At 46.3% G+C, this 11,268-nt stretch overlaps 1 protein-coding gene across 1 annotated transcript in view; it reads left to right on the top strand.

Moving 5' to 3' along the window:
* The window catches only part of LOC108796775 (spectrin beta chain, erythrocytic-like), a 147,248-nt gene that overhangs the window by 120,070 nt on the left and 15,910 nt on the right, over window positions 1–11,268 (top strand). Inside the window, exons 29-31 of the mRNA XM_018568296.1 lie at window positions 6,910–7,106; window positions 7,432–7,529; window positions 8,331–8,400. Coding sequence (XP_018423798.1) covers window positions 6,910–7,106; window positions 7,432–7,529; window positions 8,331–8,400 — 365 coding nt within the window. The remainder of the gene's footprint in view (window positions 1–6,909; window positions 7,107–7,431; window positions 7,530–8,330; window positions 8,401–11,268) is intronic.

Genomic DNA, 11,268 nt, shown 5'->3' with positions numbered 1-11,268 from the left:
CCAATTTACATGACAGGTCCTCTTTATGGAGACATCAGGGGTCTCCAAGACCCCTAATGTCACCTAGGGACCTCCAGAGAAGCTGATGAAGCAGAGATCGGCTTCATCAGCTTCTGTAGCTGGAGAGTGACACTGAATGCAGGAAGTGATGTAATATACATCACTTCCTGCATTCGGGGACTGAGAGGAGATCAAAGGGAGTTCATGTACTGAACTCCCTTTGATCTCCTGTCACAGAGCCGTGCCGGTCCCGGCCGCATCGGGCACAGCAATCTCGGGACCGGCAGTGACAGCTGCTGATACAAGCGATGGTCTCGAGACGCTCGATCGCTTGACTGTAAAGCTCCCGGCCGGCCGTGTAATTACAACGGGAAGGCTGCTCGTCGGGCTCCACTGTCCTCTCGTCACAGACGAGCGGACGAGTGGATTTTTCAAGCGCCACTGATAACACTAAACTGATGAGCGGTAAAAGCTTTTAAAGCGTCGCCTATGGTCAATTTTGGGTATGGTAGTTTTTTGCGATTTCGCGGGTGCGCGTAATTTTAAAGCTTGACATGTTTGGTGTCTATTTTGCTTGACTGATTTGGCGCAGTGATGCATGGGGGGTCTCAGCTGCCTTGTGATGTGCGGGGTCCCTTGTGCGTCTCTGTGCCTTAAGGGAGGTTGGGCTTCCTCCTGACAAACCTGCACCCAATTTGATCTTTTGCCCCATGTGCTCCAAGGTGGAGACTCTCATAGTTTAGAGTTGGGACCGCACTATCTAGAGGTGCCTTGGCGCGGCTGTCACATTTTCTGCAGAAGACGTGTATCTAAACCTCTGTTTTTAACCTTAGCGGTGAGACAAGTTTTTTTGCATGCTGGCTGGTGAGTGAGCCGGGAGAACTTTTTGCTGTTATTTACTTGACCTGACTCCGTCTTTTATATTTTACCAAAAAAATGGGTAATAATAATTGTTTCCTAACATAATGAAAAAAAATGTTTCTGTAATTTTTCCTTAATATAGTAAAAAAGAAAAACTTCAGTGGTGATTAAATACCACCAAAAGAAAGCTCTATCTGACCCCAAAATGTTTTATAAAATTAATTTCAGTACAGCTTGCATGACAGAATGAATGTCAGTCAAACTACGGCAGCACTAAATACTGAAAAATGGCCTGACCTGGGAGGGGGTGTAAACACCTGGTCTTCAAGCGGTTAAACAAAAATGTTGTGTTATTTTACTTTTGTTTTTATTTGTGACTTTTTTTATCTTAAATTTGTAAATTTTTTAAAACTTTTTTCTTTTTTACACTTAACTTTATTGCTACCACATAGGGGACTAAGAAATCCCCTTATGTGATAGCCAATTCACATGCCAGGTCCTTTTTATGGAGACATCAGTGGTCTCTAAGACCCCTAATGTCACCTAGGGACCCCCAGAGAAGCTGATGAAGCAGAGATCTGCTTCACCAGCTTCTCACCGATGTTCTGTAGCGGAGAGTGACACTGAATGCAGGAAGTGATGTAATATGCATCACTTCCCGCTTTCAGGGACCGAGAAGAGATCAAAGGGAGGTCATGCACTTATCTCCCTTTGATCTCCACTGAGAGCGTTGCCATGTTGGTCCCAGCCTCACCGGGCACAGCGCATCTCGTGACTGGCAGCGGCAGTTAGGAGCCGTAGGGAGCCTGAGGTGCAGCTGTCCTCGACCCTTTTGGCTATAGCGCTGCGAGTTTGTTTACTTGTGTAAATTATATAGCTGTCAAGCTGACAAGCCACTGATGGCAGCTATTCATTCGGAAAGAGTGCCCCCTTCCTCCCAACGCGGCCACCGCTCTCTCCACCCCGCTGGGCCCTGGCATCATGTTCTGTGTCCCCTCCGATCTTTGCTGCTTTCCCCCACTTGTATAGGCAGAAGCAGCAGGGATGGTAGGGGACACAGGACCAAATATGTTTGGACCCCTGATATTTCCCCAAAGCACATTGACGATAAAGTAAAAAAATAATAATAATAATAAGAAAAATAGTTTAAAAAGAAACACACACACACACCATGCATGTGCATCATAATGTGGTGTATATTATGCACATGCGCTGTGGGGCATTGTAAGAACAAATTGCAGTGGTTTATTTTTTTTTTTCTACTTTTACTTTTTAAAATAACATTCAACTGTGTGTCAACACATGGCAAAGCGTTGAGACGCATTGCCTTGTGTTGTACTTTGCTGCATTGCGATTAAATGTATGCTTGCATCATTTTATTGCAAAACACACCAACACAGCACACAAATGGCACTGCAGATCAGGCGTTACCTCAACACAGCTTTTCAGCATAAGTTGCTTATTTACAGTTTTGCATTCCTTCATATTTTACAATTTCTCAAAACGACACAATTTTAAATTTACAATGTTTATTTATAAAGGCAATACAGTTTTATCTTTTAGATTTAGTAAGAGTCTTGTAAGTTATGTTTTTTTTTGTGTGCACTGTTAATAATTTTAGTGTATTTTCATAAACAATATTGGTTTGATAGACATTTTTGCAACTGTGGCAGGAGTAACAAAATTATAAGTACCATCTTTTTATTCTACTGGTCCTATGCTTTCTGAAAATGTATGGTTCGGGGGGGTCTTTTACAAACTCTGAAAGCTGCAGAGGTCAATAGTGGAACGCAGGGCCTGGCCCGAAGGGGTTAAAGAGAACCTGTCGCCTCCAATGTGCTATTACATAAGGAGCTTGTGACTCTCCCTATGTAATAGCACTGAAACTAGGTAAAAGAAAAGTTTAAAAAAAAAGTGAAATAAAATAAATGTAAAAACAGCCCCAATTTTGTAAAAGTCCCCCATCCCCGCGAACACGCGCATACTAACGCAAAAACACGTCAGGTGCGTCTACATACAAAAACAACAATTGCACAGGTTTGGCCACGCCACTAGGGATGGGCTTGATGTTCGAGTCGAGCATGAGCTCGACTCAAACATCGGCAGTTTGTGTGTTCGGCGAACACAGGAACTGTCAGGGCGTTCAGCAGGTTGTTCGCCCGCCGAGCGCACCACAAGGCACTGTGCACCACACAGTGCCTTGTGAGCCCTGATTGGCTAAAGCCTTGCACCTGACCACAGGTCAGGTGCAAGACTTTGCCCAATCAGGGCACAGTACTCCAAGAGCCATGATTCGGCAAAGTCATGATGCCAGACAACTGTAAACAGTTGGGCAGAGCTAGCTCTGCCCAATTGTTTTTATTTTGCCGGCATCTGTCAAAATGCCATTCTGCGTTCGGGGTGTCGTGGTTTTTTTTTAACATTTATTATTTCTATTTATTTTTTCTTGTTGTTTTTATTTTTTATTTCGTTGACTCATCACTGTGGACAACACTGGACATCGTGATTACATTAGTGGATCCTTTTTGGGTTTTCTTTTTGCCCCCTGCCTGCACCCCCACAACCAACGCCCCATCGGCACGGGGACAAGGTGCTTTTCCAGGGGAGACCCTGGAAAAGCACCCTCCCAGTGCCGAGGGCATGTGGCCTGGTATAAGAGGTGGGGGAGGGGGTGCTCACTCGTCCCCCCCCCTTCCTGCCCTGCCAGACCTGTGCTCGAATCAACTGTCTGGTATAGAATTTTAGGGGGGACCCTTTGTTTTCCCCCATTTTAGGACCTTAAGGGCCTAGTATGACTTTGAGGGGGAACCCCCCCCCCCTTTTTTTTTTTTTTTTACATGGGGTCCCCCCTAACATTCCTACCCGACCTTAAGGGTCTGGTATGATTTTTGGGGGGAACCGCACACTTAATTTTTTTATTGGGGTCCCTCCTAACATTTCTACCAGACCTATTAATGGTTATTTTTTTCTTTACAAATGTAATTTTTTCTGCAGCAAGTTCTATACATCGTACTTATGTGCCACTATGCAGGCAGTTTCAGGGGACCCCTCAGGCACGATATTTAAAGGATTTTTTCATTTTTATTGTTACCCTTTAAGTTATGTTAAAATCACTGGTTTTTTAAAAACTGTATTTTTTTAAGTTTTTTTTTTCCATTGATTCATGTCGCCCAGGGCAGTTCCCTAATCCCCATACCCTTTTTATAGCCAAAATGGGGGCAATTGATTTTAAAAGTTCTACCCCCATAGACTTGCATTGAGTTGAGTTTGAATTCAAACTTTTTCCATGTTCTAAAGTATGAAGAGTTACACTCTAATGTCCCCCCATAGTCACATACTTTTATTAAGCTGCCCATACACCTTGCGATCATGGTACGAAACTTTTCGTCCGATGGTCGAACCGTCGCACGATTTTCATACGGTGGCCCCATCCTGCCCTGATTATCGCAAGGTTCAAGCAGCAGTAATTAAAAAAAGCATCTGGATGAATTGCGGTAATCGACCACACGTATTTTCGTTTGCGTATGAGTAGTGTAAATCGTACGAATTTTGACGTACGGAAACGCCACCAACCTTGCGAAAATCGTACGATCGACTGCCGTTTTCTAACCTGCTGGTTAGTGAAAAGTCGATCGATTGTACAATATTTGCGGTTGTACACTGCCCATCAACCTTCCGAATATTGGACGAAAAGGCGGTTACATACGAAAAACGGCCGATATGGGCAGCTTTATACATTTATATAGCTCTGACATATACCGCAGTGCTGTACAAAAAACACTGAGCCAATCACATTAGTCTCTGTACAGAGGAGCTTACACTCTAATGCAGAATGGCACCAGCTGTAAGGGGACTACAAATCCCAGCAATACATTTATACAGCAATGCAGAACAGTATACGAATTGGACTCTGGGCTTAGTAATACGCTGGACTCTGGGCTTAGTAACGCGCTGGACTTGGGCCTTAGTAACCCGCTGGACTCTGGGCTTAGTAACTCACTGGACTCGGGGCCTTAGTAACCCTTTGGACTCTGGGCCTTAGTAACCCACTGGACTCTGGGCCTTAGTAACCCACTGGACTCTGGGCCTTAGTAACCCACTGGACTCTGGGCCTTAGTAACCCGCTGAACTCGGGGCTTAGTAGTGCACTGGACTCTGGGATTAGTAACCCGCTGGACTCTGGGATTAGTAACCCGCTGGACTCTGGGATTAGTAACCCGCTGGACTCTGGGATTAGTAACCCGCAGGACTCTGGGATTAGTAACCCGTAGGACTCTGGGATTAGTAACCCGCTGGACTCTGGGTTTAGTAACCCGCTGGACTCTGGATTTAGTAACCCGCTGGACTCTGGGTTTAGTAACCTGCTGGACTCTGGGTTTAGTAACCCGCTGGACTCTGGGTTTAGTAACCCGCTGGACTCTGGATTTAGTAACCCGCTGGACTCTGGGTTTAGTAACCCGCTGGACTCTGGATTTAGTAACCCGCTGGACTCTGGGTTTAGTAACCCGCTGGACTCTTGGTTTAGTAACCCGCTGGACTCTGGGTTTAGTAACCCGGTGGACTCTGAGCTTAGCAACCCGCTGGACTCTGGGCTTAGTAGCCCGCTGGACTCAGTGACCCGCTGGACTCTGGGCTAAGTAACGCGCTTGACGCAGGGCTTAATAACGTGCTGGACACATGACCCACCTGAGACCCCACACAGCTCACCTGAGAGTGACCCTGCAAAGCCAACCATAGATGCTGCACAACCCATCTGAGACTCTCTATGTTGGCTCTGCAGGGGTCTCAGGTGGGCTGGTCGGGGCTGCATCTCCCTCCCAGCTCCTCTTAACTGCTCCTGCTGCCTGTACACCTGGACTCCTCTGCCACTGGACTGGCCAGAAGTGACGTGACGTCACTTCCGGCCAGTCCGAGATCAGAACACTGGACCAGTGGCGCTGCTGGGGCCCCAGCCTCCTCCGAAACCACTGGATCGGCACTACTGGGGCACGGCGCTGCTAGGGCCAGGCCTCCTCGTGCGCTGCGGGGGCCCAGCCACCTCCTTTTTGCCTGTCACCATCGGCCGATACCCATGTAAGGGTCCCGGGACCCCCAGGCTGCCTGGGCCCCCTACATGAGTATCAGCCGTACCCCCCTGATGGCGTCTAATCTGCCTGAGTTCGGCTCTGACGTCAGAACCAGCAGGCTCAGAGGAGCGGGAGCATGTTCTGCACCGGCAGCAGGTATCCACAATGTGACAAGAGGACCTGTATGGAGGACAGTGGGGGGACTGGGGAATGCACATATAAAACGGTATATTGCATTTTTAACCAATGCCTCTAAATATATGTATAATGCATATAATGTGTTGTGTTTGCAATACACATTTTACTAATAGCCACAATATATGATTGGATGCAGGCATTGATCAGGTATTTTGGGAGCCAGTAAGGACCGACTAGCAAGAGACTGAAGTTTGGCCCAGTGGGAGATTTCTCCATCCACACAGTTTAGCATATATGGAGGAATCTATTGCACTTTTTCTATCTGACCATAGAAAATCTGCAGATAATTTATAAGTGTATGGCCAGCTTAATTGAAAGTAGAAATGTAGCTTGGGGAGGAGCAGCAGCTTTTCCAGCATACGGTAGATGCACATTGTGGCAGATTTACCTGTGAGCTTACCCTCCATCAGTGATGACAAGTCTGTGCTCTCCCTCACCACCTCTGCCATCTTCTTCTCCACTGCCATTTTTTTTTCGGCCACTTTTTCTGCATCCAACATCTTCTCTTCTCGGCCATAGGATGACCTCTGAATTATGTAACTTCTGCATTGGAGTTAGATTATCCCAGCACCCAGCTCTATTCAGAGCATATGCACCACTGGTAGTGGAGTTTTATTTATTTTTTGTTAGAAGAGGGATGCAATGTCAACCACCAAAAATCTAGCTCTTGGCTTCTGTTTTGTGTGTACAGAGATAGCTCCCTTTAAATGCCAATCTAACAGCTCATATACCATCTAATATTTATAAACAGCTTTTCTTATATTGTCTTCTTTTTTTTTTTTAGTGTTGGAAGTTTGCCAGTTTGCAAGAGATGCTTCCATGGCAGAAGCCTGGCTTGTAGCAAAGGAACCTTACTTGTTTACCACACATGTAGGAAATAGTGTGGACGATGTGGAAAAGTTATTAAAAAAGCACGAAGCCTTTGAGAAATCCACAGTAACATGGGAAGAGAGATTTTCAGCCCTGGAAAGGCTTACTACGGTATGTCCGCAACACGATAGGCTGCAACTAAACATCAGCTGAGGCAGCTTTCTGAGTTCCTTTAGGTGAGGGAAAGTGGTATATATGAAATAGCTGAGTAGGATCAACACAGATGGCTACATTGCCCAGCTTTCCAGCTTCTAACAATGTCTTATCTATCAGATCACATATCTATCTTAGGGGTTCATAGGTCACTGATCCTGAAATATGAATTTCTGACCTCTGTTCTGGCAATTATCTTAATATGTATCTAAGATAGTGGATTTGAGAAAACTTTGATAAATGCAGAATTCTTTTTTTTACAATGCCCGTTGCCCTTTTGCAGCTAGAATTACTGGAGATACGGAAATATCAAGAAGCTGCAAGGCAACAAATGGCTCAAGCCGCTGAATCTGAAAAGAGGGAGATCCAAGTGGAAATACAGTAAGAGAAATAAGCTTTAAATGATGGTGGGCCAAAACTGTTACAAATGAAGGGTGGGTATAGCAGAGCACAAAAACTCCACAAATGAGGGGTGGGTATAGCAGAGCACCATGCTTCTCTTTTTCACTCTTAGGGCTTGTTTACCCCAAAGGCAGACCAGATCTGCATGAGTTTCTGCACATGCAGTGCAGTATGATTTGCCGCGTTTTTGCCATGTTTCGGGCCGTTTTTTTCTTTTTATCCTAAAATGAGCTGTCAGTGCATCCCAGGGTGTTTGCATGCATTTTATGAGTTTGCATGCGTTTTGGTGCATTCCAGAGCAGAAAAATAGGGCATGCTGCAGTTTTTCCACATGCTCTGGAACTGAACGTTCTGGTGTTAACTAGAGCCAAAAATACCATTGGAATACATTGGATGCAGTTTTGATGCGTTCTGTAACTGCTCTGCTCCGCACTTGTTGTGAACTAGCCCTTAGTAAGTCTCTTTTTTTTTAGACAGCTGCACTTTTAAAGGCTATCCTTCACCAATGCAGCCAGTAGACTATGCATTTATTGAATGTCATTGACCACATAAATAAATAAGTAGGTCCTATAAGGCTCAGTGTTCTTCACCTGAAAAACTACTCCTAGCTGATTTCAGCTTTCCATCTACGTTTTTGCATAGTCACTGTATTTTTACATTTGACGATTTGTCACTGTATTTTTACATTTTTAAATTAAGTCTATAGTGTTAAAGCATTGATGGTGAAATCAGGCCAACGCAAAATAGATGAATATATTTTTTATTAACCTCTTTACCTAGTGCTGAACCAACAGAGGAAAGGGAATACTTAGGACCACACCCTGGACAATTAGATGACCAGACTATGGAGGTAAGATAATAGGCAGGACCTTCTACTTTCAGATTATGCAAATTGTTTATCATCTGTTGCAGATTAAAAGATTATGTTCATTTTTGCAAATTCCATCAAGTCTTTCATATAATCCAGGTTTAACAAATTTCCATTTCTTGAATTTTGTATACTGTACAGATCTGCTAATAAAATTATATCTATTGCATATGCAAGTATGTTTAAGATTAGTCTAATGGAAAACAAAAAAGAAACAGACATGTGCCATGATGTAATAGATTTACTGGGACAAGTAAAGAAAAAAAACGTATTATTCTCATAAAGTGCATATGATACAGCACATACACTTGCACATAGAATGAGGCCTCATGCACTCGGCAATCCAGGTGCGTTTGTAGTTCTTTGGCTTTCTTAACTGGCCCCGGATTACATAAGTGTCATGGATGCTTACTGGAGTTAAATCATCCTGGCAGCAAGGAATCCACAGTTGTACACTGATCTGTGCATGCGTGGCTTAGTGTAAAACTTTTAGAAACTTGCTAGAGGGCTTGGAGTTTAGGTCCCTCCATTAGGCGGCTGCTGTGGAGGCACCCATGCATGCACGTTCCCGGCCATGCCTGCATTAGCTGTGTGTGTTCATAGACGCACACAGCCCTGTGGCAGGCACTCCTCCCTAAAGGGTGATTGACGGCAGAAAGGATGATCTTAAAAATGGTTCTAAATGAGAAATTAGAACGTTCTAAATAAGTATCCTTGTCTCTGTGAAGAGCGCTACTATATAGTGAAATCTGTCATATTCCTGTCTGAAAGGACAGCAGTATCATAGGCTTTAAGTTTTTGAATTACCACAGCACTTGCTGAGAACGGTTCATGTTTTCTGTTAGCTGGTGGCAGCTACTGTTTGGTGTGTAAAGGGTTAACTACAGAGTTAACTAACCCTAGTGACAATCACTCTGTCTGCTGGCCTGAGATTGTTGTCCCACGAGCTGGGAAATCTTTGTGCAGGATGAGCTTGGAAGTGGTTCTTGTGACGGCTCGCTCGGTTCAGAACTGCGTATAGAGTAAGGGGGTTTTTATATTTGGGAATCAGGCTAGTTGTCAGATGTAATAGACAAGTTGCTGGGTCATCTCTAAGATTCACCATGGTCAAATTTTCAATGATTTCCATTTCAATGAGTCCCAGAATGATTGCTGCATCGCACAGGACCAAAATATTTGTAACATTGTCCCTGAACCCAAAACCCAGTGGCGTAACTGCCGGCATAGTGACCTAAACGGTTGCTATGGGGCCCAGGGCAGAGAGGGGCCCAATCAGGAGGCCGGGGGTCCGCAGCGGAGGAGGCCCAGGGTCCTGCAGCGCGGGTCCGGCGGTGGAGGAGGAGGCCGGAGCCCTGCAGCGCCGGTCCAGCAGTGAAGGAGGAGCAGGCTAGGGCCCAGCAGCGGGTAGCTCAGTGTCAGGGTACTGTGCGTGGGTGTCCCCACACCGCATGCAGGTACCCACGCAGGAGGAACAAATTAGTATGACCACACTAGACAAGATCAATGAGTTGTATACAATTTATTGTAAACAGCAAAACAAACACAACAACCCCACCAACACCCACAAGCAAGCACAAGAAAATAAAGTAACCGAATAAATATAACCACAAATACATACAAAAGATAACGTAAAGTATCTAAACCAGGAGCAAATAGCTGAATACACACCCAGGGTATACAAGCCAGGCAAACCTGGGAAGCAGGGCAAGACCAGGGGAGCTGGGCCATACCAGGGGAGCTAATGGACAAAGGGTCAGGGTACAGGCAGGTAACAGGACTCAGGACTGCAAGCAGGTAACAGGCTCAGGACTGCAAGCAGGTAATGGCAACAGGCTGCACGCAGGTAACAGGACTCCGGACGTGGGACTCAGGATTCACAGGAAATGGCAATGGGCACAGGACTCAGTCAGGGAAAGGCGACGGGATACTGAGCCACATTCCTGACTGACTGTAGGGAGGGATTAAATAACATCCCAGGAAGCATCAGGTGGTGGATAACCGCATGCAGCTGTGACACACCCGCAGGTGAGCACTGGAGTCACAAGTTCCAGCACCACCCAGTGGTGGTCTGGTACCTGACAGTTCCTGGCTGCCTGGAGACACCTGCAGGCGAGCACAGGAACTGCAGGACCTGGCTCCAGCGCCACCTGGAGGTGCTCTATGTCCTGACACTTGGAGCTGACAGATAAGAGGAGCGCATGTGTGCGGTAAAACGGGCCCCGACCAGCCCACCTGAGACCCTGCAGAGCTCATCATAGAGTCTCAGGTGAGCTGTGCAGAATCTATGGTGGGCTCTGTAGGGTTACTCATGTGGGCTATGCAGGGTCTCTAGTTTATGCAGGGTCTCAAGTGGACTGTACAAGTGTCTCAGGTGGGCTGTGCGGGGTCTCAATTGGGCTCTGCGGGGTCTATGGTGGGCTCTGCAGGGTCACACTCAGGTGGGGTCTTAGGTGGGCTCTGCAGGATCTCAGATGGGCTCTGTGGTGGGCTGTGCAGGGTCTATTGTGTGCTCTGCAGGGTCTCTGGCATGTACTGGGTCTCAAGTGGGCTGTGAGGGGTCCATGGTGGGCTGTGCAGGGTCTCAAGTGGGCTTTGCAGGGTCTATGGTGGGCTCTGTGGGGTCTCTGGTATGGGTCAGGGTCACTCTCCGGTGGGGTCTCTGGTATGTGCAGGGTTTAAGGTTGGCTCTGCAGGATCCAAGGTGGGCTCTGTGGGGTCTATGGTGGGCTGTGTGGGGTCTCAGGTAGGCTCTGCGGGGTGTCAGATGGGCTTTGCGGGGTCTAAGGTCTGAAAAGGAGTCTACCATTTTGTGTATTAGCCAGGGAGCTCTATACCACCGTGTCACTATTC

This window comes from Nanorana parkeri, unplaced genomic scaffold (genome assembly GCF_000935625.1).
Source record: "Nanorana parkeri isolate BGI_ZX_2015 unplaced genomic scaffold, ASM93562v1 scaffold1168, whole genome shotgun sequence".
Lineage (NCBI taxonomy): Eukaryota > Metazoa > Chordata > Amphibia > Anura > Dicroglossidae > Nanorana > Nanorana parkeri.
Note: the sequence above shows the minus strand (reverse complement) of the source record. Positions and strands in the feature narration are given on the sequence as shown.